Below are 27273 nucleotides of genomic sequence, written 5' to 3' on the forward strand. Positions count from 1 at the left end.
CAGGGACATTCCAGCGCCTGGGGCAACCTCCTTTGGAAAACAGTAGAAGAAAAAAAGAAACTGAGGGCTCTGTAAGTGTGAGTGCTGGCTGTACATGCCCCTTCTCCTCGCAGCAGGGGTCTAATTCCAGGCCATAGCCGTGAGCACTGCCTGCGTTCAGCTGCAGGAGCATGGAGCCAGGCACTGGTGCAGGGCTGCAGTTGGCAGCGGCTGCTGTGTGTATCAAAGCCCTGTCTGGTCTACCTGGCACCTGCAGGTGCTTGGGTGGAGTGGTTTGTGGGTGTCATCCTTTCCCCCACTTTTGCTGTCATGTTGCTGTGGCCATTGGTTCATCTCTATGGCTTGCTATACAAAATAACAATGGCATTGTTATTTGCAGTAAAAACACTTTTGCTCACTAGCTGAAGATGCTTCCAATGTTTTGTTTGAAAATCGGTGGTCAGCACTGTGGAAAAAAGTGGTCCTTGGAGAGTGCAGGTTGTAGTTGTCATAGGTGTGACAACTGTGTGGCTTGAAATCATTGAAGAGCTGTTCAGCTGGGTGGCAAGTTCACTAGCTTGTGTCTGCATCTTAAGCAACATAATCGCTCGTGAGAACCGCCCTCAGCCCAGCATAAAGGATGCTTTAAGCACAGTCCCTCCCTCTTAGGTTAATTCCCTTTACCAAGGTGATGGAGGAGAGCTCTGTACACAGCCATCTGCTGATCTCTGTTGTGAACGCTTTCCTTGCTCTGCCTTGTGTGCTGGAACAGTGGGAGTCTGGGAGGGCACTGTCTGTTTCCCCACCCTGAAATCCAAACTCCCAACGACCTGATGGATGGGAGCTGATGGAAGGGAGCCTCGGGAGCTTCATGGCGACCTCATAGTGTTGGAGGGGGAGAAGCATTCAGAATAGCAGATGGAGATGAGGGCTTTGCTTATCACGTGGATCCTTTCCACTGTGTTGGCAAGTGTGGAGTGCAGGCTGACTGTCCATGTATGAGACCTGTTTTTGTGTTCTTTAGACGCTGCTCTTCCTTTCCTGATGCCTGTGGGTAGTGTCAGGTTTTGCTAAAATAATGAGCAGCAGAATTTGTAATTATTGGGGGATTCTTCCAATTTAATGAGAAACTGCTTTTGCTATTGTCTTAATTTACAGAAGCTGTCAATCCTGAAGAAACTGGATTTTCTTTTTTTCTTGAAGAATCCTGTAATATTGTAATGATATTTTTCTAATGAGCCTGCAGTTATTAGGTGTCATATTTCTGATGCCTGCCTCCTTACTCGCTGTCGGGTGAGATATCCATATAATTGTTCAGACATGAGAGGCAGTGCAAGTGAGCACTGGCAGAGGGATCACCTGCATCGTTTGGAGACAGCACTTCGGTCACAGGGCACTGACTGTCTTGTCTCATATTTCTGTTGTGTCTTTGGTCAGGGATAGAACTTGAATGTGATTCATAGTGTTGAGAATGATGATTAAAACAGAATGTTGAGGGTACTAAGAACTGACTCCATTTATTAAAAAGGTTGGAACAGCAATGTTTCTGGAGAACCTTGTTTCAAGTTCATAGCTACGTAGGCAAGCACTGGTTCTTTTTGGTTTGAATTTTCTCCTTTCTTAGCTAGCAAGTTCCCTTTACCATTTATCTTTACCAGCAGTCAGACCCTGGTCACTGATTTGGCCTTCACTCCACACGTCCACTCCGGAAAAGTCAGAAATCTTTTGATTCAGAGCATGTCTTTACTTAATGAAAATGCAGCGATAAAACCAAATAGGGTTACAAGCTGGAGATTTGGCTTTCCATTACCCGTGTCCTGCTGCAGCCCTGAGATCGAAGGTAAAGCAAATAGTAATGATAGAAATGTTTCATTCCTTCCCCTGAAGGTGAACAAGGAGCGTACACTGGGAAATAAGTAAATGGCATCTCGTCTGTTTTATTGTGAGGCCTGAAGACTGCCTCTTCAAGCTTAAGGACTATTCACTGCTGTTTTCTGCTGCTTTTTTCCCCCAAATGCCCTCCCTCAGTGCCATGAGGGAAGCTCCCACCTGCAGAAGCTGAGGAGTGGGCCGCTTGTCCTTCTCCCACAGGATGGTTCTAGTGTTACAGAAGGCAGCCAGCTTTTTTATTTGCTTTCTTAGTAGTGCATCATTTGCTCTGAAGCAGTGGTTGCATGGTAGGCTGTGTGTCTGCGCTGAGGAGCAACCCAAATGTGAGCTGGTGGGAGAGCAGCCCCTTAACAAGTACAGAACAGGTCGGTCCCTCCTGTGACCCCATCTCCCATGGGATCCTTCTTTTCACACACAGGGTGGTGAGGCACTGGAACAGGTTGCCCAAGAGGTTGTGGATGTGGTTGAGGATGTTCCCATCCCTGCAGGCATTCAAGACCAGGCTGGATGTGGCTCTGGGCAGCCTGGTCTGCTGGTTGGTGACCTGCACATAGCAGGGGGTTGAAACTGGGTGAGCACTCTGCTCCTTTTCAACCCAGGCCATGCTATGATTCTGTGATTGGTGGCAGACCTCTTGGCTCTGGCTTTGCGATGCATGACAGTGCAGGAGGGAGATGTGTCATTCTGTTGGGGACGAGCCAGGCTGGTCTGACACAGGGCTACCAGAGGGCTTAGCTCTAGCGATTTCCCAACAGAGACATTCAAGTAAATACAGTCAGAACTTAACTACAAATTAGATAATTTATTCTGTAGTCTTTTGGGAGAGGGCAGTGCGTGCTTGGAGGGGCACACGTAGAAGGATTGTTCTGAAGTCTGTGGGTGGTTGTTTCAATATTACACTTGATGAGCTCTGTAAACATCAAATGGATCAAATGCTGAATTAAGAACTAAAAAGCAAGACATAATGCTTTGGGGTTAGGTGGAGGAAAAACACTCTTGGAAATGCAGAAGCAGCATGTCCTTCCCTCATCACTCTTGATTATTCCCCTCTAAAATGTTTCAGTGCAGAACATGTCTGCTGAGCAGAAATTACAGGTTTGTTTAACATATTAGAGATGTTCAGATCTGGCAAACAGTTGCTGGAAAATTACTTGCTCAATACAATTAGTTATGGTAAAGGTTTCTGATGTATTATATGAATTCTACACTGATTTGATGAAGTACATTTGGAGTCTCTTCATGTCACAAGTTTTATCCATCTTGTGAAAATTAGCGGACTGGGTTTGTGGTGGGCCTCACCCTATGATAAATATATCTGACTCAGTTCATTATGAGGGATGAGGCTCTTAAAATGTGGTGCCTGTCTGGGCCCTATGGTAAGTTCATTCATTCCCAGTAATGTTAGGGGGAAAAGTCTATGTCCAAACATGGATTCTTCATGCTTAGGTTCTTCATCTTCTTTACGTCACTTAAGCTTATGACACTTATTAATATCCATAAGCAGTGTATGTTATTAAAAAATACCTTTAAAGTAAAGCTGTTTTGAGCAAGCAATATGAATTTTTTTTTATTTAAAGATCAATTTGAGGTAATGTTCTGGATGACCGCTGATGATGATCTGGGCTGATGGTCAGGTCTCCTCGTAGCACATTTACCAGCAGCAGTCAGACTGTAATCCCTGTGAAACTGAGTCATGACCTGATTGAGCACCTGGGGAAAGGACCTGGTCAGCCCTGGCAGTACAGGTGAAGGCAATTCAGCTGTGTGACTGGAAGGGATGGAGCCTGCTGCACATTTCAGACCTCATTTAAGGGCTGACTGCCACTGGGGAAGGATTTCTTTCTGGAGATCCCTTCTTGGTGGAGCTTTCTTCTGCGAACCTGGAATCTTTTGGTATGGGTGAGCAATTTCTTCCTTTCCTTTATGGTGCCTTTCTATCATGCTGGTTTTTCAGTCATCACACCTTTGTTGTAATGCTCTTCCCATTGTATTGATCTGTCCAATTGCTACCATTGCAAATAAAATAACTGTGATGTCTCTAATTTCAGGAAAAATTCCACTATCTGTCTTGACAGAGCTGCAGTAGCACAAGTGGCAGCTTTCTGAGGGATGTGGTTTTGTGCCAGACAGAGGCATGTGTGGTTCTCCTGTCCTGTCCTGAAGGGAGGGTGATGATGGAGAGGAGTTGTCTTGTATCCCCTTTGCAGCTCATACCTCAGCCCTGAGGCCATTGCTGTGGAAGGCTGGTGGCTGTTTCCCTCCTCACCCACTTGCCCTGATTCTGAGGGCTCTGCTCGAAGCAAGATGTCATCCTCATCTGGGCCTGGCAAAGTCAGTATTCCGCTTCTTTTTGCTCCTGTTCTAATTGGGATTTGGCCATTCCCACCTCAGCGTGCTGCTCTGTGGGACAAATGCTGGCTGCTTGGTGCTGGAGCAAAGTGCACATCTGCAGGAGGACAGGACTCAGTGTCAGAGCAGTCCTGCTGCCCTCCCCTCTGCCACACCTGCCTGTCAGACATGAGCCAAGTTCCTTCCTGGAGGTAATGATACATCATGCTTCTGTCTTCAATTAGGATTTACAGTGAAGTAATCTGTAAGTGATTGGATTTTTTTCCCAGCGTATGCTGCTCAGAGGCACGTTTCCTTTTTACTTCCTTTTTCAGAGTGCTAACATTTTTAATTTTTGGAATTTGGTAGTTAAGTGGGCTGAAAAGACTCACGTGCAATGCATTTCTGAACAGCACACTCAAAAGAAATGTGCAGTATTGCATGACACATCTAGAACTCTGTTGTGGAAAGGTACCTTCCCTTTCCCACTGCAGGGAGAGGTGTCATTTTGGGATATTTCATGGTTATCTTTCACCCATCAGTTAGAGGTTAGGAAAAAAAATGATTTGATGGAACTAAAACTGAATCTTTTTTGTCTACTTGGTTGCTTCTCGATGTAAATTAGATTATGTCTTGCAGAAAGCAGGACATAAGGAGCATCCAAGCTCAACATGTCACAGCAAACATGTGAGAATGATGGGAAGCATCATTCGTGTACATGCAGACATGCAGATGTGGCCATGTGCAAGACATGGAGGCAGCAAGGTGCTGGTGTGACAGGGCACAGCTCCTGCACCCGGCCCTGGCTCTTCCCTCTTTAGTTTGGAGCTGCAGTTGGGGAAACAGGGCTTTGTTCTCAGGAGGAATTGTAATAGTTTGAGAAATGAATATGCAGAGTTTGTGGTATTTGTTGTAGAGCTGGTAATAAAACTAAGAGGATTCTGTTTCTCTCAGCGTCTTATTTGATGTGTATCTTTTTTTCTCCTCTGATGTTACTTAAGGAAACCATATAGGCTGTGTTTCAGAGCTCACTTAGAGCAAGTGGCTTCAGAACTAAGATATTATCAAGGAACAGATACATTTAAGCGGCTTTTTTCTTGGCAAATATGAAGGAGTTCTGTGTTCTGTGGTGATGCAATGATGCTCAGTGTTGGTGTGTGCCTGGCAGGGCACGCTGCTGGCTCACGTTCAACTTGTACCAGAACCCCAGGTCTCCTTTCTGGGGCATTCCCCAGCATCCAGCGCCCACTCAGCACATAGAGCTGACGCTGCCCTGTCCCAGTGCAGAATGTAGCACTTCTCTTGTTAATCCTCGTGTGGCTGCTGATGCACATCCCTCTAATTTGTCAAGATCTCACTGCAAGGCCTCTCTACCCTCAAGGGGTCAACAGCTCCCACTAATTTAGTAACATCTGCAGCTTATGTATAAGACCTCGCATAGTAATTTTTCCTCCTGCTCTGTAACTGTTTTGTCTCTGGTGTTAGGAGGGCACCCACTTGTATAGGAGCATAGTACTGGAAGGGACTTGCTGACTCAACATGTCCAGTCCCAGTATTGCAGGCAGTTGCATTACGTAAGCTGTTTCATAAATTTATCAAGCTTCGTCTTAAAACCTTTAGTTAAATCTCTTGCTTCTACTCTTCTAAAAGTAACCTCCTTCTGAATTCCAGTTTTTTTTTTTTTTTTTTAACTTGCAACCTCTTTTTACTGGTTTGTTCTTGTGCCAGCGTTGTCTTTTGCTCTAAGTAACTTCTGCCCCTATTAAATATTTATGCCTTTGATGTATTAATAGAAACTAGTCCAGCCTTTGGTCTCCATTGGCTTGGCAGTGCAAGCCAAGCTCTGCTTGCTGCCCACTGGAGAAGGGGGCAGCTTGGAGTGCCACGTGGGGGTGTTTGTGCAGCCACCTGCTGACACACAGCCTCAGCTTCCCTCATCCCTGTGTGATTTGGTGATGCTTTGCTGTGCCTGGCTTGATCCTCCCTGAACATTGCAGCTACCTGCTGCAATAGCAGGTGGCTTTCCTGGAAGGCTTTAGCAGTGTGGTAGCATGAATGGACGTACTGGAGTGTTGCATTGTTCAAAATCACAATGGTAGGATTTATCAGGGGTGATCGCTCTGCTTGTTCACCTCTGTGACATCCTGCTGGCTGGAGATGGCAGCACATCTGTCTGTCTCCCTCCTCACGCTGTGTTGCAGTGGCCTGGGGCACATAATTGCTCTGTACTCAGCTCTTTTCTCTCGAGACTTCTCATTGCAGTCAAAATGTTTGCCATTACATACATGCCCTTCCTTAGTCCCAGTACCTCTCTGGCCATCAGCATCACTTAGTTCCTCCTGTGTGATGTTTTGATTCTCTTCATGAGTGGCATCTCCCAGTCCTGTGTCATCTGCACTTGACTAGCACCTCCTCTCTTGTCAGCCTCACTTACCACGAGGCTGGCTGTGCTGCCTCTGTGTTCCTCTACAGCACTGATCCATGGCCTGTGGGAGCAGAGCTGTGTCAGGGCTGGGGTTGGGAAGAGCCCCTCTGTCTGCCCTGGCTCTGTTGTAGCACCAGGCCTGCTTTGTGGAGAGCATCTGAAAAGCAGAGCTCTCTTATTCTTGAAAAGAAGGCTCAGATCCCTTGGAATAGGAATTCAGGGGATAGTTTTGTTGATATATGCCAAAATAACAAGTTTATTTCACAGAAGCATTCAAAGACCAATATACAGCTATAAAGTAGCTAACACATAAAAGATGTATTTGTGAATCCTTGAAATTAGCAACAGAAGCAAAAGCCTTTCAGTGCTGCAGTTGTCAAGAAAATGTTATTTAACTATGATTGTGTGCTTCTGTGCAGATGGAAATGTTTCTTCAGAAGAGTGTTCGTCTTTGAGGATAGCAAAGATTTGAGTGTGGGGTGCAGCTCAGAGCATAATGCTGTGTCCTGCTGGGCAAGTGAATTCTGGAATCTAGCTTAAAATACGATTAAAATGGCTCTACAGTGTATCAGAAAAAATGGGGAGGGAAGAAGGAGGGGTTGTTCTCAATGCTCTTATGGCAATTTAGCTGTTTTACTAATGGCCTTTTTCACTGTCAGCTTTACTTGAGGTTCAGAGACCTCAGCCGAATCTGTGTTAAATGTTTTAGTGTTTGAAATTTGTGTAAGGATCTTCATGTGAATTGGTGTTCTGTGTCATGAATATTCAGTACAGAAACATTCATACAATCATGGAATCATAAGTACAAAACAATTCCTGGTCCCAATGGTGGTGTGTGCCATAAGGTGTATGGTGGAACTGCTTTGAAGTTCAGGCAAAGCTCAGCAATGAAAACTTGTGAGAGTTCTGTACCATGGCTGTTAAGCTGGAGCTTCGTACTTGTGGGATACAGCAAAACATGGGGAACCCAAGCAGAGCATAAGGAGAGGCTTGAGAATGCCTTTGTTGTTTGCTAAGTCTTGCTCTAAGTACAGGATAGATTTCTTAGAAGCTGTGAAATTTGAGATGATGAAGTAATTACCTGAGAATTTCAAATAGCATAGGGTAGGCAAGTGTTCGGAATTGCTGATTGCATCATTTCAGAGTTGCAGCTGAACTTTTTTCTCCAAATGATTATTTGCTACCAGAAGTTGTCTGTCTGCAGTTTCTGTCGGTGACCTTGTAGTAGTTTGGGGTCTGATGGTTGGGTGTTTGTTTGTGTGAGTGTAAATATATAAAAACTGTCCTTGTTCTGATAGAAATGAGGAACGTTTTCACACAGTGGAGTCAGATTAACACTCATAAAAATGATATGCACAAGACTCAGTTTCTTAATCATCCCCTTTTGCTTTGCTATACAAATGACTTTATTTTATATACATTCTACATAAAATAGAGATCTGAACGCCTATTTATAGTGTGGGGTTGTTAACTATTTGTTGATTTTTACAGAGCTCTGTAAGAGAAGTAACTGAACCAATGGAGCTGAATTCAGAAAGTGAGAAGCAGGATTCTTTTTATTTTGATGATGGAAACTGGAAGTTTTTTCCTGACCAAACCTGCTGTCTATGGCCACATCTATGAGAAGTGGCTTACTTTGAAGCATCCTCTTTCTAAATGTTAAAGTGGAAAAGTACAGCTTTACTTTCCTGAAGCTCTGGCTTTGCTGTTTGACTTGGAATTGCCTGAAGAGTAGCTACAGTAGGAAACTGTGACTTGCTGTTTGAATGTCAAATGCCATGCTGTAGGCATCTGTGTCACGAGAAAGTAATCCTCCCTTTTTGAGCCTCGCGTTGAGTGAAGTGAATTCTGTTAGGAGAGCAGAGCAGTGACTTCTCCTTGGGTAGCAGCTTAGTAGTCCCCCCACTGGTGAGTATAATGGAGTAGAAACTTAGTTTGGAACAGGTGAGAAGTCAGATAGCTGAGAATTGGCCTGCTCCTCTGTCTTGGCTTCCTAAGACAGAACACCGTCAATGTAACTTCCCAAATTGCCAGTTAATTCCTGCCCCAAATTGTGAGTTGATGGCTGCATTGCCTCCCTAGCCCATAGGCTTCCTGCAGCCCATAGGTGCATCCAGCTGAGTATTGCAGCTGTTCTGCAGGGCACTGCACCACAGCACTGCTCTCTGCCCAGCATGGGGGTGGCACTGGCTGAGCTGCTGCTGTTCCTGTTGGCGTGTACTGCGTGCTGCCAGCCAGCCCAGATTAAGGGCTTGTAATAAGATTTCCGCATATATGCATATCTAGCTCGCTCTGCTTGATTTATTGTTAATATGATATGATGATTTCTGACTGCGTGCTACTATTTTTAGTCATTTTCTTCCTCTGAAAGCCAGAAATGCAGGAAGCTAAGCAATCTCCAGTGTACCACTGCTTTTCAGAGCATTCTTTCACTTAAGATGAATTTATGCTAGATGTTTGGTGTTTAATGATGAGAGTGTGAGTCATGTTGGTTGTTGTAACCTAATCCTGAGTTGTTAGAGACCAGTTATCCTGCTTGAAATCCAGGGAGAGACTCTAGCAAGACTATTGTTTCAGCTTTCTTAATAACTGTTTAAAAATATCCGGTTCCTGTAACTGCTGAAAAATTATCCTTTGAAAGCAAGTATAAGGGTTCTGAAAAAAATAGTAATGCTGTGGTGAGCTTTGCTATCCAGAACAACTGAGAGTGGGCTGTTTGTTCTTCCAGTTCACCATTCTATTTTATTGTAATGGGATTAAAAAAAAAAGGAATATTTTCCCTTAAACATAATTGGAGTTATCTGTTACATTTAATTTGTTTTCTAAAAATCTTTGCTACATCTCCATAAAAATAAAGATAGGAGCTGTGAAATCATTGAGGTGTTGGTCTGAACTGAGCTCCTTCAGTGAGATAACTGAAGAAAATCAACCAGAGCATCTGCCTCTGCACATGAGATACCTCTTGATCTGCAGGACATCTCCGAGCATGAAGTTAAGCCCATGTTTCCTAACCAGTGCTGTTTTTTTTTTTTTTTTTTTTTTTTTTTTCTCTTGGCAGTGGTAAAGTGAAAGAAGGCAGTCAGCAAATGCAGCACTCACTGCTCTCCATGAGTTCTTCTCCTGGTCTGTTCTCTTACCAGGGATTGCCTCAATCCAAATGCAACACCCCACATCTGGCTTTGTTGAACCTCATTATTTCAAGTGGCCCCACTTCTCAAGCCTGTCCAGGTCCCTCTGTTTTATCAACTGCACTCATTCAACATAGTGGTATCAGCAAGCTTGCTGAGGGTGCACTTGAAACCCTTGTCTATGTCATTGATAAAGATTGGAATAGCACTGATTTCAAGACAGACTCCTGAGGGATGCCTCTTGTGATGTCTTCCACCTGGACATGGAGCCATTGGCCACGACCCTCTGGCTGTGACCATCCAAGCAATCCTTTATCCATTGAATACCTTTCAGATTTATATTTCTCCAACGTAGAGATAAGAATGTGATATGGTACCATGTCAGAGGCCTTGCGGAAGTCCAGGTAGATCATTCGCTCTTCTGTCTGGTGATGCCATCAATCCATTGTGGAAGTCCACCAGATTGGTCTGCTGTTGGTGAAGCCTTACAAAGCTGTACTGATTTTAGTTCAGCATCAAGAGAGGTGTGCAGCTTCGTCTTTCTGCATCTAATTGCAGCATCTAGATAGGATTGACAGTACACGGTGTTAAAGGAAAAAAAACCCAAACAAAACAGTAAAATAAACCAGAGTAAAACAGAGGGATAATTTTCCTGTGATGCCTGCTTTTGATGCTATTTATTTTGGTGCTATTTATGAATGTACACGTGGAGAAAAGATGACTTTTGAATCAGTGTCTCCACTGCCTGTTCATTTTTAGAAGTCTTGGAAAGAGTGAAATCTTTCTCTTGTTTGAGTTAGTGAGAACTTTCCCACAGTTCCAGTACAAGCAGGGTTGTACACTACATGTTAATGTAGTCTAGCATTAAATGGGGAGGTTGGTGGCCCTGCATGTGGCAGGAGGGCTGGAGATTCATGATTCTTGAGGTCCCTTCCATCCCTGGCCATTCTGCGTAATGAAGGAAGTGGAAAATGTGAGATGTATGTGGGTTTACTGAGCTGCATTCACTCAACAATATGCTTTAAAGTAAGCACGACTGCCTCAGAGTCAAGTTAATAAAAAATAACCAAAATTCATGATTCCTTTGTTGGAGTTGGAGGAGACCCACCAGGATCATCAACTTGCTGTCATCGAACCCCCAGCTCCCCTTCTGTGGGGCTGCTCGTCTCCCAGTCTGTGCTCAGAGCTGGGGCTGCCCTGTCCCAATGCAGACTCAAGTGCTTGGCTCTTGTTAGACTTCATGGTGCTGGTGATTGTTTACCCCTCTAATTTTTCACCATCTCCCTGGGAGACCACTCCAGCCAGATTTAGGAATCTCCTGGACTTTTTGTACCAGCTGTGTGGAATTGTCAGTTAACACCTGGCAAGTTGAAGTCACCCATAAGGATCAGGTGGCTGATCTGCAGGTCTCTCTTTGTTCCTTAAAGAACAATTCCTCTGTGTCCCTGTGCTTGCTGGGTGGCCGCTCCCACAGCACCCACTTGATTCTTGTCTTGACTCTCTGATGCACGGGGAGACGCTGGCTGAGAGATTCTGATGTGGGAACAGCTAGAAAGTGTTTTGGAGCCAGACAGAGTAAGGAGCCTTTGGGTCCCTGTGCCCAAGAGCTGGTGTTCGATCTCTTTAGGAGACAGAACAGGATATGCTGCAGTACACTTACCTGAGATGTTCTTCTTCCCTGAGAGCACTTAGAGTGGCATTAATTTTTAATATTGCTGTCTCTGTTTCTTCTCCAAGTGGTTACTGATTTCTAGTTTTCTGTTTCTTTGATTACTCAGATTGCAAGACAGACAGGACTGAGTAAGAAGACCTTTACTGTGGGACATTTAATCTTCCAATCAGTTTCTCTAAACTAAACCCAACCAGTGGCAGTAAATCCAGGAATCCTATTAAAGTTGACCTACATAGTGGGAATAAAATTGGTCTCATGCCTTCTTTTGCTTCCTATTTTACTGTTCAAATGTTTTCCTTAACATCAGTTAATGTTTCTGGCTACTATAAACATAATTCCTGCCTGGCTGGGAGGCACATTCCTGGGTGGGGAACTGGGGAAAGATGGGCCCCTCGAGCCAAGAAAGCTGTGCAGGAGTGAAAGCCAGGCACGTGAGATGCGACAGGGATTTGGCAGTTGGCTGTAATTAGAAGTTTGTCAACAGAGCATTAGTGTGGAGCACTTCCAGCAAATCCCTGAGAGGAGGCAGAGGAAAATACTTCTTTTCTTAGTATTGCTTCAACCAGTCCGAACCAAGTTAAATGGCTTCTTTAGGTCTGTTGCTCATGTGGTAGATAACTTTTTTTGTGGTTAGAACTTTTTTTTTTCTTTCCTTTTTTTAGTCAGAGTTGAACGATACAGTTATTCTGGAAAACATATCACAGAATGGCCAGGGTTGAAAGGGACCTCAAGGATCATAAAGCTCTGAATTCCAGCCCCCCACCCCCCGCTGCAGGCAGGGCCACCAACCTTCCCATTTAATACGAGCCCAGGCTGCCCAGGGCCCCATCCAACCTGGCCTTGAACACCTCCAGGGATGGACGGGGCATCCACAGCCTCTCTGGGCAGCTGTTCCAGCACCTCACCACTCTCTATAAAGAACTTCCCCCTGACATCCAACCTCAGTCTGCCCTCCTTCAACTTCAGACCATTTCCCCTTGTCCTGCAGTTACCTACCCTTTCACAGAGTTGATTCCCCTCCTGTCTGTAGGCTCCCTTTAGGTACTGAAGGCTGCAATGAGGTCACCCCACAGCCTTCTTTTCTCCAGGCTGAACAAGCACAGCTCCCTCAGCCTGTCTTTGTAGGGGAGGTGCTGCAGCCTCCTGATCATTTTTGTGGCTCTTCTCTGGACCCTCTCCAACAGCTCCCTGTCTTTCTTGTACCGGGGGCCCAGATGTGGGCACTGTACTGGGGAATAAGAATTTCAAGAATAAGTCTGCCTTTCTCACAGTCCATAAAGTGGTTTGCTGGTTGTTGGTTAGCGACTGCGTGGTTTTCATGTTGCATTGACATTTCAGAGAAAAAAAATCTAAAATTTTCTACAGCCTCAAAATTTAATGAAAAAAGGGGTATCGTGGTACATCAAGGCAGAATGGAAAAGAAAGTTGAAGGCTCCATTAAGGATTAAAAGCACAGAGTGCAGGAAAATGAGGCATAGTCAAAATGTGTGTATGCGTTTCTATAGATACAGGTTTGTAGGAATAAAAAGTGTTTTATTGTTGAGGTGAATTTACTGATGTCCAGAGAAGACTGGCTGGGATTTCCTTCCTGTGAGGTCTCATCAGCCACTGCTTCCTTTCTGCACTGATTGAGGCGTAACTCAACTTATAGAACTGAGAAAGTAAGACTCAGTTTTTCTCAGCAACTCAGGAGTTAGAAGTGCAATCCTTACAGAATCATCTCTTTCAAACTTACTCTGTTTTTGGCATGTAACTCTCTATCCCTTATTTGATGTATGTCTTTTCCCTAACCTCTGGTTGAAGATCTGGGAAGTGGATTGCAAAGGTGACTGTGAAGTCTGACAGTTTTCCACAAGACTTGTACGTTTCCTGCAAAACTTAGGTGCAACATCATTTATAGTGGAAGTTTTCTGATGTCTGAAGGAGATTTCTGACATAGATGCTTCTAAATGCATGATGTAGGCCCAAAATTTGTCTTTTCTGACATAAAACTAACAGGAATCCAAATTCAGCCTAGCATGACGAATAAAGATGTGCTGAAGATGATAGAATCATGTTGGTTTACATAGTTTGCTTTGGACAATAACATATCTTAGTGATACACAGAATACATCTTTTACTTTGTTTTATAAGAGACTATTTCTAGCTTGATTAAATGTGATTATACTACTTAAAGCACATGGAAATTCTCATCTCTTGCTTTCTGTGTATATATGTATCCACACAGCATGGGAGGAGAGGAGGGGAAAAGTCATATAGCACAAACACTTTATGTTTATTCCTCATCCTTGCTTCCTTCTCTGGTTTTTCCCTGTCCAGAAGTTTATAGAGTTTGAAGATGCACTGGAACAGGAGAAGAAAGAGCTACAAATCCAAGTGGAACACCTTGAATTTCAGACTCGACAGTTGGAGCTGAAGACCAAAAACTATGCAGATCAGAGTAAGCAAAGTTGTGCACCAGTTATGATTATATAGTTTGCTTTCCATGAGTATGTACTTGCAGATATTTTTCATGTGCTGTTTTTTTGTTATTTGTTTTAATGTAATTTATACAAAACCTGAGATCTTTGGCTGTCCCCTTCTTTGGTAGAAAATTCTGAGCCATCTACAGGGTGGATGTATCCACACTAGTCTAGTACAGGTTTAGTTGTTTGTCTTGCGTGGAGCATGTCTAGTCTCCCCAGCTGTAAGGTCTGGACCATGGCTGAAGGTTTTGATACCTGGTTTTTAGTTTCTCCTTGTACCTGAATAGAACCTCCCATGTTTTTCGTCATATAAACAAATCATATTTAAGCATTTGTTTATGCAAATATTTCCTTAATAAGCGTAATGCATTTTGTTGGTTAAGGTTCTCATCATGTTCTGTCTAACACTCCTACTGAAACAGCCAGAGTCACCCACCCCAAAGGATAACTTAAATTGTTGTCAAACCACCACACTTACAAGGCACCAGGCTCAAGAGTTCTTTTTTTACACTTGTCTTGCACTACCTGGTCTACCTGTTTTGGGAATGTGCTTGCATCCATGAAGTGACTTAGTAACGAAAACCACATACTCTAATGTGCATTATTGTGTTCCTTTTTGTTCAGTAGGTAGGAATTCATTTTCAGCATAGCATACCTATTTTGTGGTACAAGTTTTGAGATTTCTCTAGATTCTTTGAGGATCTTCATCTGTATGTTAGCTAATGGTTGGAATCTTTTCTTGGCAGTTTCACGGCTGGAGGAGCGTGAATCAGAAATGAAGAAAGAGTACAATGCTTTACATCAGCGTCACACAGAGGTAAGCTTTTGTCTGATTCCTTCCAAATAAACAAACTCTTACTCATAAAATCATGTCAGAGGATTCAATTTTGTCATCCTGGCAGTGACTAGAGCTTCTGAACTTTGAGAACATCAGAATTATCTGAAGGGGGGGTGCAAGGAGGATGAAGCCATGCTCTTTTCAGTAATGCCCATTGCCAGTCGGAGGGCACAGAAGGTTCTGTCTGAATGTCAGATAGCACTTCTGTGTGTTCAGGTGACCGAGTGCTGGCACAGGTTGTGTAAGGAGATTGTGGAATCTCCATAATTGGAGATATTCACAAGCTGTCTCGGCATGGTCCTTTGTGACCTGCCTTGGGTGGTCGTGCCTAAATAGGAGCATTGGACAAGGTGACCTCCAGAGGTCCCTTCCAACTTCACCGGTCAGTAATTCTGTGAACAGAGCTCTCCTCCCTCACCTTCCTCAATTAACCAGCCTCATGCAGACCTATATAATTGTTGGATATGCTTTTTCATGGCTTAAAGGTTAAAAAAGGTTAAAAAAAAAAAAAATGGCGAAGATGAGTGTTTTATATATATATATATATATATATATATATATATATATATTTTTTAAAGAAAAAGGAAAATTGGAAGTGAATGCTGGAAAACAATATTCAACAAAACAGGAATGACAGGATATCCCAAGTTGGAAGGGACACAACGATTGAGTCCAATAGAGTCTTTTCTGTTTGGCTCATGTATGTTTTCCTCTTCACAGATGATTCAGACCTACGTGGAACACATCGAACGATCCAAAATGCAGCAGGTTGGGGGAAATAATCAAACTGAGGGCAGTGTACCTGGGAGAAGGTAGGACCATAACCTCTCCATATAATGTTGCCATCCAGGAACTTAACAAATGAGTGCATATTTGTGTGAGAAAGAAACCAGACAAAGGATCTTTCCTTGTGGGCATGGATTATACCTGAAGCTTTTTGTAATGGGTTGAGGGTGAGTTGTAGGTAAGTTCTCTAAGGTTTGACAGAGAGGAGTTCTGTGTGTTCTGTTACAAAGCTTAGACTTTATGGTGCTGCTGCAGATGGGGGTCTTCTGGAAGGTGATGTTTGTATTCTCAGGTAGTATGTAAAAGACTTATCTATAAAATGGATGGAGGTAGAAGAGAGTGTTCACCTGTGTGTGTGTGTGTCTGTCTGTGTGTGTGATGGCCAGCAAAACTGGAGTAGTTAAATGTATTAGCCTTTATATAACTTCCTCCCCAATTTCTTCAAGAGAAGATTTCTCTGAGTCAGTCACTCAGTAGACCTACTTATGCCCCAGAAATATTTTTTTTTTTCCCCTTGTTTTCATAGCACCAAACTGATAAGAACCAGCCTCTGTTTAAAAGAATGACAGTAGTACGAAATGAAGTTTAGTATATAAAAGCACTATTTTTTTGGAGCCTTAGTCTAAATTTAAAGCACAAAAGTTCCAATTGCAATCATTTCATTACAGATATGTTACATGGACCAATAATATTGCCCATAGGCTGTGAAAGAAAAAAAAAAAGTGGTGTTCCATAAGTACCAATCGGAGAAGTAATAAATCAAATAAAACATCGTATAAATCTATTTAGACTGAGCACAATCTATTAAGCCATATAAAAAGATTATTTCAAATGAAGAAAAGAAGAAGTATGTTTAGAAAAAAGGAAGAATAAGAGTATTTTAGTACACTATGTTTAGATCTGTAACATTTAAATACTAGGGTGTCCATTGGGTTTGGGATAAAGAAAGTGGAAGGAAGTGTCAGGTCTCGAAATAAGAAATATAAGTTCTCTAGAAGCTGTGGCTTCCTTTTGCTGGATTGGAGTGCCTGGGAAGAAATTCAGATTGTCAAAGTTTTGACTGTGTATTGTAGAAAAGAAAAGGAGAGAGCAAGAGAGACACAAACTCCTATCCCAAGGAGGGAGGCTTGAAGGATGTGGAGAAGGAGAAGTAGAAAACATGAGTTTTTGGAAGAGCGTGAGACTTCTGCCTGATTCCTTATGGACATGATATTCCTTCTCCAGCCACTGCTTTGCATTCTGCCAGAGCGTCATGGTGTGAGAGGAAGGTGGGAGGGTCAGCCTCTGGTTCTGTACTGGTGGCATGCTAGTGTGCACACAGGGCTGGTGGGGGGAATAGGAGTTTTGTTCACAACTGTTGGTAATGTAACATCATAGTGTTGGAAGGGAGGGAGGATGCTGAAGGAAAATGGGCTCAGTAACTGCAGAACATCCACGTTTGAGACTTCTGCTGAGCTGTGTGCCTCTGCTGTCAGGTGACTTTGTACACCCATGGTAGAGGAGAAACAGGGTAGACTAGGTCTTGGTCAGTCCACCTCACCTCTCCCACCTGCCTGAAAGGTATGGATGTTTGTAGAAATAGCTGTGCTGATGTGTGCATTTATCTCTTGTTGCCATCTCCATGTCTCAGCTGGGAATGGGGGGAACTGTGAGCTGCTGAGCTGGCAGGGTGCAGCATAGCTGGAAGCGAAGTGTCAGTGTGTGCTCCTGTTTCTTTTGTTCTGCAGGGAGCAGCTCAGCTCTCCTGCCACAGAAAATATTCAGCAGCATTTCAGGAGCAGCAATATAGCAGTTTTAAGCAGTTGTATCCTAACCTCAAGAGGCAGAGAGTCTTATCTAGGTTTTCTCCCACATACGCGGTCTGATGGACAGTACGGATCTGTATCAGATCTAAAAGGAACTGGAACAGGAGCATTGTGATCTGGCTGAGCTCTTTCCATAGCCATAGAAATCCCAAGCATTTCAGAACTTTAGAGCTGGTGATCCTCTGTGGATCTGTCTTTCCAACATGAACAGTTGCACTTAAAGTCAGAAGCAACTGCTGTGTGACCTGTGCTCCGTCAGAGTTTAAAAAACAAAAAATAAAAGCAAACAGCAAAGTTGTGTTTATTTACTATTTTATTGCATTCCATAATAATTAAAGATACTTACAGCCTTAGCTACAATACCAGCATACAGCTGGAAGATAGTAGTGTAAGAAGGATCCTTCATTTACACTGAATTGATAGATTGATGATTATAATTTCTAATCTCATTATCATTTCTAATCTCATAGGGAGGAGAAGCCACAGTTAATTTACTCTTCCTCTTCTGATGGTTGAGTAGTCCTTTCAGGAAAGAGTATCTTAATGTACTTGTTTTAAAGAGGAATAACTAAAGGTTGTAGTCTTGTAAAGTGGGCTGAATAGTAAGTTCTCAGTGCTGTGTTTTCTGCAAAACAATAAATTAGTGTCTGGTCGGAGAGTGGCGTAGAAGAATAAAAGTGATTACAGGATACAGTGTTTGGCATTCTGGCCCCTTCCCATCTGAAGGTGATGCTTTTCCAGTATACTGGTGGACAAGTATTGAAGCCTATACAGGGAAAAAAGAGCAGCAGCTAGATGGTGGCCTCCCTGGGCAAACAGAGGCAGGCACAATGGGTGTGGAAAGAGAAGAGATGGTGTGAGAAGAACCAGTAGGTTGTTCTTAGGATTGTGAGAGCATGTGTTTCTGACAGCTCCATCAACAGGCTGTTTCTGTTTTCCTTCTCCTCTGCCCCAAATTGATCCTGGTCACAGCTGTAATGGTTGGAGTGTGTTGGGCTTGTTTCCCTCCCCAGTTTTCCTTCTGTAAATAAGGATGTATCTGTGCAATTACTTAGATGGTAAAATATGAAAGTACTGCAGGCAAAAGCAAGCTCGGCCTCCCTCCCTGCTTGACATATGCACCTGCCAAATTTGGAATGGACTGCCTAGTAGAAATTGGTTTTGATGAGTTTTCTCTAATTATGAAAAAAGCTAAAATTAATGGTGGCTTTTTGTTACCATTCAATGAAGGAAATACACAGTGAGAAGTGTTTGCTGGTTATACCTGTAAGACCACCGTTCTCTGGTGCGAAGGACAAAACTTTCACTGAGGATTGTCTCTGTGATGGAAGAACACTTTTACATGTACATATTGCTAGTTCCTGGAAGAATGAAAAAATAAAGAAGCTCTCTGTGTGTCTGTCACAGCCCTGCCAGGCCTCCATCTGAGTCTGTAGGAACAACTGGGCAGTGGGTCTTTTTCCTTCATTCCAAGCTCTGCACTGCTCGTGTGTGCTGTGTTTGTGTATGCTTGTGCCTTTGAGGGATGTGTGTTCCTGTGTCTCTGCACAGCTGCGTGTGGGTGAACACCAACATTTGTGAGTTGGTACATTGATGTGTTTTGGGGAGGGTTATGGCTGTAATCTCTCACTGTCTTCCTAGGTGTTTGTGAGTGCTTTTGGTTACTTTCACCTGTGGATGTGCTTGGGTGTGTTTTATATGGTAGACTATGTAGGTACATATTTGCATAAGGCCATAAATACACCAAGGATGCTTGCTTGTCACTTGAGAGAAGATAGTGCAAGAAATGCTGGGTATGTGTGTGTCTGCTGCCATCTGAGTAGGGGGATGAGTATAGTGCACACCTTCAAGTAGTAAGAACAAAAATGCATGTATATGCTGTCTCTGGTAGGGCTGCATGTTTGCATGACCTTCATTCTCTAATAGTTGTTGTTGTTTTTTTTGTTTTTTTTTTTGTCTTGCTTTTTGTGCAATTGCTGCTCTGTTTTGGCTGTTACGTTTGTCGCTGCAGTCATCGCCAGTCATGGAGGAAAAGGTAAATCCTACTGCTGCATCTTAACTTTGTTAATTGTAGTTTTGGAGGTTGCTGTTGGGTGGCCATGGTGTGATGCTGGGAGGCCTGTTTGCCCTCTTTGTGTACTGACATCCGCGTTAGACTCACTTACACATGGCACACTTCCCTTGGCTGGTGCAGAGGGAGCCAGCAAGCTGCTACATGTGGAGCTTGTGCACTCAAAAGCAGAAGGTGCAGAGGTTGGGTCCCAAACCAGGATCAGCCCTGTGTGATTGGACTTTTGCACTTCACCTTCCAGAATACTTTAAAAAGTTGTCTCTTCTCCCTTAAATTAGAATCATGGAGTCACCAAGGTTGGAAAAGACCTCCAGTCATCCAATCCAACTGTCCAGCTAATACCACCATTATTTTCCTTCTAATGCAGATCCCTTCCTACTGCATCTACATTTTTCTTGAACACTTCCTATAGGAGTACAAAATAGGCATATCTCCTAAGCAGGGCAGGGAATGCATGTCACCAGTAACTGTCAGAAAGCACATCTGACTTTGGGCGAGGCAAAGCTCTGCATGCTCAGCCTACAAAGAGGGCAGTTACCATCCTGCAATGATGGCAGACCTAGTAGTTCTGTTACATTTTCTAAGCTTTAGGATATTATGGGAGGAGCATTCGGATCCAGGTTTTGGGTACTGCAAGCCACTATAGAGGCTTTTGCTGTTTTCCTCACAACACAAGGTGGAACTCACCAAGTGCTCGGAGTCCCTCTGGACCAGAAGGGCGTGGGTGTATGAAAGTCACTCCAAAGGGCTGTAGTCAGCACTGAAAATTTATACCAACCCTGAGGATATTCTGAACTACTTTGAGGACTGGTAATGCCAACATCAGGACTGCAAAACTGAAGTTAGCTTTCCTGCAGTTTTTGCTCTTCCCTGGGAGATGCAGAAGAGACTGGAAAGTATTTCCAGAGAAACACAGTGTGGAAATTTTAAATGCAGCTTTCCTTGCAGTCTACATCAAAATACTTCCCTGAAGATCCTACAGTTTCTGATGTTACTTCATACTCCTCTTCTTTGTTAAAGTTCAAGTAGTCTGTGTACATTCAGTGGGGATCTGACAAATTACCTGAAGAGGAAGTATAACTTAACATCAGTGTCAGTGTGTTTGGGATGGCCCCATTTCTCCTAAGTGGCACAGTTGCCATAGGTAGGCCATAATCTCAGAAGTGTTTATAGTATACTGTCAGATAATTTGACACTTGTTTTGCAGAAATAAATTATTTTTTAAGAATATTTTAGAGCTATGGGAACTTTTCTCAAGCTGTAATGCAGCTGTGTAGTGTGATGCCCTTAGAGCCATCATTTTCATAGCGATGTGCTGCTTTTGTAAGAGGATTTATTTATAAAATTTCCCTGTGTGAATCGTTAGGATTTTCAGGTGAAGATTTTAATGGGGATTCTTAAGAATAGCGTTTCCCAAGTCACCCTGCTGGACCACAGTGAAAATTCCTTTCTGCCTCTCCTGCTTTTCCCAGATGGGCCACAACAAGCAGCCACTCCAAGCAGGAGCCACACTGGCACAGCAGTGCAGCGTGCCATGTCAGCTGGTCAGTGCTCAGAACAGAAAGGCTGAGCATTGTCTATTCTGTTAGACATTTTGCTTTCGCTTTGTAAATGAACTCTTTTCTGCCCCTGTGTCAGTGTGTTTGAGTTGGTCTTGGGGTGGCCTTAAATGCAGCTGGAGTTGTTTTCACCCATGGTCACAGACCACAGAATCACAGAACAGTTTGGATTGAAGGGACCTCTGGAGTTCATCTGGTCCCACTCTGTGATGGTGGTGGCTAAGCTGAATCTTAGTAAAGAGATTGCTGTGTCCAGGAGCAGCACTGATCTGGGCTGGCATGAAGCCTGGTGGAGAGAGACGCAGATCAGTGTTTTGCAAGGAGATGCCCACTGCTGCCCTACTTCTGGAGTGTTCATGCTGACAAACCACTTTCTTTCTTTGAATTTCCACCTCCACTGCTTGCTCTATATTTTCTCCCACTGGAACTTTGGAGAAAAATCCCCAAATCTGTGTTAGCTTACATATTCAGAATCAAATCCACCGCTCGCTGGTCACCTGCACTTGACAGAAAAGAGAGTGATGAAGAAAACGTAATTCAAACATCTGGCTTTATGAGTGATGCATTTATTTATAAGTTTGTTTAAATTCTGAATTTTGAGTAGACTGTAGTTAGATATGGAGAGTGGGTCACAGAATGCAAGTGTTACTTCTCTTGCTTAGTATTGGAAATGATCCCAAACCCACTGATTTCTGCTGCTGGTGCAAACCAGGTTTGGGGTGGAATGTACAAAAGTGGCATGTAGGTGACTCACTTCAGCCTCTTTCTTCATTCAATGATGACCATTTGGTTGTGGGATTGTCTGCTGTGGCTTGTTTTCCCACAGTACATCCGTTTCTCAAAGGCCACATTGGTTTAAATTGGCTCAGTTCCTTGCACTTCTGCATTTCCTTGAAACATTGCATGGGGGTGATGATGTCAGTTGTGCCTGTTTTGGTCTCTTGACCCCTTCTGACTTTCCAGGAATATGCGTGGCTCTACCAGTAGACACCCTGAATCTGAACAAACAGCACCATGGAGCTGTGGGTTTGGGAGTCCACCCAGCTGCTAAGTTGGGAGAATAAGTGCAATTCAGTTTCTAATAACTAATATTTTGCATGAGCTAGTGTGCTGTTTCTTTGGTGTATGAACCTTGTAAACAGCTAACAGATTGGCTTTCCCTCTCTCTCTGTTTCTCTGTTTAGCAGGAAGGAACGTCCTAACTCTCTGAATGTCTTCCCCCTCGCGGATGGCATGGTACGTGGGCAGATAGGGGCCAAGATCGTCCCAGCACTGGACCACTGGCACCTGAGTGACCTCGGCCAGCTGCAGTCCAACTCCAGCTACAAGGTTTTATAGACCATCTCGGAGCAAGGGTTTCCCATTCTGCAACTGTCAATAGCATCCCATGTTATCATTAAGGTGGAGATTAACCTGTGTCCATAACCCTTTGCAGCCTCTTCCTGCTGCGCGTTTACTCCTGTGATGCTGTGCTGAGGTGGGAGGATGTCCCATCACAGATCTGGCGTACGGTGCAGGAGGGATTTATGCAGCTCCTCTTGCTTGTTACCTCCTTGTCTCAGTGTTAATCTCCTTTTCTTGGCTGGCCCCGAGTTGAAAGGAGTGTGTGTGGAGGCAGCTAGAAATATAGGGAAGATAAAATCTTCACCTTTTTTAGCTTATTTGTGAGAGGAAATGATGGAATCTGCCTCCTCTCTTCCTTCAGTAAGAACAAGGCTTTTGCTCCTCAGCTGGGGCCAGGCATAGGGTTATACTTGCCCTTCAGCAATTGTTCTTTTTGTCTTACCACTCTTCTGGCCTTCCTATTTTCAGTTAAAAGGGGTACTAAACCTCCTGACTGCACTGTGCTTAAAACTCTTCACTTCCTCACACGTCTGGTCTGTGGCTCTGTTCTTGCCTTGTCTACATCCAATACACTTGTCACATTCAGTGCACGGCCTTCTGCACTGGGTCTTGCCAGAATTTGGTGTGGCCACGGCAGCCACACCAAAGCAGCTGGATAGTTGTGCCTCTTGCTTCAGGTGCTTGCTCTGCTATTTGGAGACTGGTTTGAGCCCAAAGACCCAGAGGTTGTGCTCTTAGTTGACAGATTTGTGCATTTATCAACATTTTATGCCATGCACAATGAGCCGTATTTCCCACATGCTGTACCTGTAGACTTCTCAAAGTCTTTGCTCAGAATCCTACCGAATTCCTCTTCAAACAGTGTTTCCCAGGTGCCTGGTGGCAGGCCTGACAGCCAGTAATGCATCCACCCAGCATGGCTTGCAGTATGTCCTCCCTGCAAAGCTTCTGGTCTGCTTTAAAAATGTCTTATAAAGTGCTAGTCAGATCCTACACTACTTCCTGGAAAGTTTTGCTGCAATTAGGGAATAGCAAAGCCAGTACAGTAGGATGAGGATGTGAAGGTGTGGCTTCAGGTAGACTAGGATGTGCCAGCACGTTGCTGGAGGTATGCACACAGCAACCAAAATGTACAGAGACTATACTTCTGCAAATGACTTATTGCTCTGGATCTCCAAACAGAGCTGTACACTATTGTATGAATGTGCTCTCAAACTCTCTACTGGTCAGGCACATGGGGCAGGTGTAAGCCTCTAGGGGAGCTGTAAGGAAGTTGAGGTCAAATCCACCTTCCAGGCTTCTGGAGGTATAATTCTTTCAGATATATATCATTGCAGAGCTTCTGAAAGGTTTTCAGTGAGAGTTGAGTGGAACTCATCAGTAACTCAGGATCTGCATTACAGAATACAACAGGAATCCAGATAAATTCTGAGCTTTGGTTTCCAAGCTTGGATAATGGAGAGTTACTGACTTGATAACTTTGTAATTTATTATTGGTGGTGTCAGGCAAAAAGTCCATTTCTGGTAAAAAGAGAACATTGTGCAGAGGTAGTTCTGTACTACTCTACATGTATTTGATGGGTAGTTCTGGGATTTGTGTTGATGCTTGTTAGGAAAATTCAGAATTGGGAAACACTTGAGGAGGTCAGCTGATAGTGTGCAGGTAGAGCTTGGGCTATGGAACATTTGGATAGCCAGTGTGTTATGGTGGATTTCCTAAGAGTATGGAACAGACCTATGAATAATTAAAAGGACTGATTAGCTGACTTGCTAAATTTGCAATTTGGAATGGAAAATTTTCCTCTTGCAAGCTACTTGTGCACTCTTTGACTAAAATGCTATTTCTCAGCTCTTCTGCATGACCGAAATCTCAGCACTGGTGGTGCTCATGCACTCCTTGCTTTTTCTTTATCTGCTCTGGTGTTTCATTGACAATGACTGCAAACACATAATTTACTTTCCCAATATTTTTATCTTGATTTTTCTGTCTAGTTTTCCTCCTTCATGGGGCCATATGTTAGTTATGTTTTAATTGTCCTTGTATACTTATTATGACTATTTTTTATTTAAGTTGCTGTCTTTGTTATTTTATTTTTACATTCAGTTGCACATTTATTTTCCATAATAGTTTGGAGATGAAAGTCCTTAACATTTTTGTTTTTATGTACTATGCTTTCAGTGTTATAACCATACAATTGTGACTACTCATGGTGACATATGACTGCTATGAATGTTGAGCCTTTGCAATGCATTTTGGAGGTCACTACTACACATTTGATGTTTAGGAGGTTGACAGGTATGGCTGTAGGTAAGTGGTGGTTGTGGAGAGTATTCTTTGGGTGAGCTATGGGCTAAGCGGTGTGCCTTCTAGACTGCAGAGGAAAGCTGTACAGAAGGACAGTAGAAGGAAGTTTAATAGAGATTCTGGACTGTGAAGAAGAGTGTCTTGGTAGTGTTTACATTTGAGAGGAATTTCTCCAGGGCAGGCAGGTAGACTTAATAAAGGACGCTTTTAGGTGACTGTAAACTACAGATATATAAAGTAAGTGTAATTACATGTGTAATTGCTCCCTGATGTGTTCTGGGTGAAAGAAAGATAATGTCAATTAACAAGAAGCTATAGGATATTTTCTCAGTACAAGTATCACTCTATACACTGATGATGTAGAACTTTAAATGACATCTAGATCTCAAGTGCAAGAAACTACACGTGTACCCATCTGCATGTCTCTTTTGCAGTGCTAAAATCCTCATGGACTTCAGTTATGCTTACATGTTGTGGGTACAAGAAGAAGCTCTGAATCTGTTCATTCAACAGAAGTTCTTTTTGGGTGGGGAAAGAGGTTTTATGATTGCACTTTACACTTGGTTTTCTTTGTCCCTTTATATGACAGAAAGCACAGCAGATAAATTGCAGCTGAAGTGTTACAAGGTTTACTGGATCACATTCCCAAAAACTGAACAAAACTATTAGAAAAGTAACTCACAAAACAATCTGAAGTAGAGATGAGAAGTGTGGTTTCCACATGTAGCCACATAAAGTGTTTCTATCTCACTTTTACTTGTAAAATCAGCAAACGTGCAGGGAAGCAACTGGAACTTCCAAGTGGGAATATGGGGACTATTTGGACTGGCAGTGCAGAAACCAAACAAGTCATTGATTTTATTGAATGGTCAAATATTAAAAATCTTAACTTTTTATGTAAATACACAGATGCAATATAAAACCTTTGACTTCTGCAGTACAATGTATTGCAGGGTATTTTAAGATAAGCATAGAGGCCAGTCTAACTAAAGGAAGGTGTTAATAAGATACCAGATTAAAAAAACAAAAAGGCTGCAAAGGGTTAATATATTTCAGTCTTTTCTCTCATCTCATTTTGAATTGCTTTGTTATGTTGTGCAGTTAATATTAGAACAGTAGAGCAAGACTTAGAAATCGGTGAAGTGAACCAGCATCACAGCTCCGAGGATGGGAGGCCCTGAAGCAGCTGCTGAGCAGTCTGAGTCTTTGCAGCAGTTGCACAGGAGGGGAGAGGCAAGCAATAACAATTATAGCTGAGTCTGGGTGTGCAGCTGCTGAATGTCACTGCACCCAATTGCAACTCGTTAGCACATATAACTCTCCAAATTTATTTTGCCATCTCCCTGTTGGCAGCAATTAGAGTGGGCTGCCATGAAGAAAGGAGAGATCTCATTTGGTTCTGGGAATGATCACTGCATCGGTCAAGACGTTAATTGGCTGACTTTGTAGCAGTGCTACTTTAATTGACAAAGAAAGGCTGTAGTATAAAATCCTCACAGAGCCTTACAAGCTTCCCATGTTTTTCAAGAGGTGTTATTACAAGAAATGGGGCTGTAATGTCTGTAAAGCTGAGACTCATTTGTGCACATTTCACAATGGAAGTCTGTCGCCTATGTTAATTTGTCAGCTTCTTATTGTTGAGTTTCTGGGTCTTGCCTAATCAATTTGGGGAGACCACACCTCTTTCTGCTGTGTTGTCAAGCCGGACCCATGCCTGGCTAGCTTCTGCATAACATCACGTGGGGACACAGGTCCTCTAGTGACATCAGACCATCAGTTTGTTATCTTTGCTTCTACAGTTTGGTGTCAAAAATACACTGCTGTTCTCTCAACACAAGGGATTCTCATCCTGGTTATGTCAGTGGCTTACTATAATGACAGCTTCTGGATCCTCTAAGAGCTCACGTCTTTCCCAAGCAATGTCCGTGTTACCTTCCAGTCTTGGGAAGTGCTGTCCTGGCTTACTGCAAGTGCCAAAGCCCTTCAGCTTCTGCTGTAGTCAGTGGCAATTGGAGGTGCTTTTCACTTATGAAAAGGCCTTCTTCCTTGAGGTGCATGATGAAGAGGTCACATAATGATGTGACTTGTGAAGATAAGTCTTCATAGTAGAAGAAGAAGGATGTCAATCCTTTCACAGGTAGGATTTGCTTGCTGAGTTCAGCATGAGAACTCACTGCTACGTTCTGGTTGCAGTGCCATGTGTCACCTGTGAACGCTGGGCATTTAGTCGGTACTGTGAGCAAGGCTCATTTTGCTTAATGCTATAAGGCAGCCATATACCAACAAATGGGAGATTAACTGAAATATATAGCTCTGCTTTTCCCTTTTTATTCTTTCCCTACCCTGGAATTGCCGTAGTGTCCCCAAGATGAAATGTCTGAATCTGGGCAGTCCTCAGCAGCTGCCACGCCGAGCACCACCGGAACCAAGTCCAACACTCCCACATCATCTGTGCCCTCTGCTGCTGTCACACCCCTGAATGAGAGCATCCAACCCATCAGTGAATACAATGGCACAACCAAGAGCAACAAGAGGACACGAGAAAAGCGGAACAGCCGGAACATGGAAGTCCAGGTCACGCAGGAGATGAGGAATGTCAGCATAGGTATGGAAGCTGGAGCATGTGTTCTTGATCATTAATTTACTTCACAGTGCTTGTGTCCTTCTGTAACAGGAGG

General features: G+C 43.4%; 1 protein-coding gene across 25 annotated transcripts in view; it reads left to right on the forward strand.

The window, feature by feature from the left end:
• MAPK8IP3 (mitogen-activated protein kinase 8 interacting protein 3) overlaps positions 1 to 27273 on the forward strand; it is a 73430-nt gene that overhangs the window by 5861 nt on the left and 40296 nt on the right. For 11 of the 25 annotated variants that reach the window (XM_085237933.1, XM_019620877.3, XM_010719898.4 and 8 more), the window contains exons 2-7: positions 13742 to 13862; positions 14634 to 14704; positions 15446 to 15537; positions 19328 to 19351; positions 22131 to 22275; positions 26954 to 27200. In XM_085237933.1, the coding sequence (XP_085094059.1) occupies positions 13742 to 13862; positions 14634 to 14704; positions 15446 to 15537; positions 19328 to 19351; positions 22131 to 22275; positions 26954 to 27200 (700 nt within the window). The other 14 variants (XM_010719906.4, XM_010719907.4, XM_010719908.4 and 11 more) reach the window with 9 other exon arrangements.

Source organism: Meleagris gallopavo, chromosome 16, assembly GCF_905368555.1.
Source record: "Meleagris gallopavo chromosome 16, MGAL_WU_HG_1.1, whole genome shotgun sequence".
NCBI classification, from domain to species: Eukaryota; Metazoa; Chordata; class Aves; order Galliformes; family Phasianidae; genus Meleagris; species Meleagris gallopavo.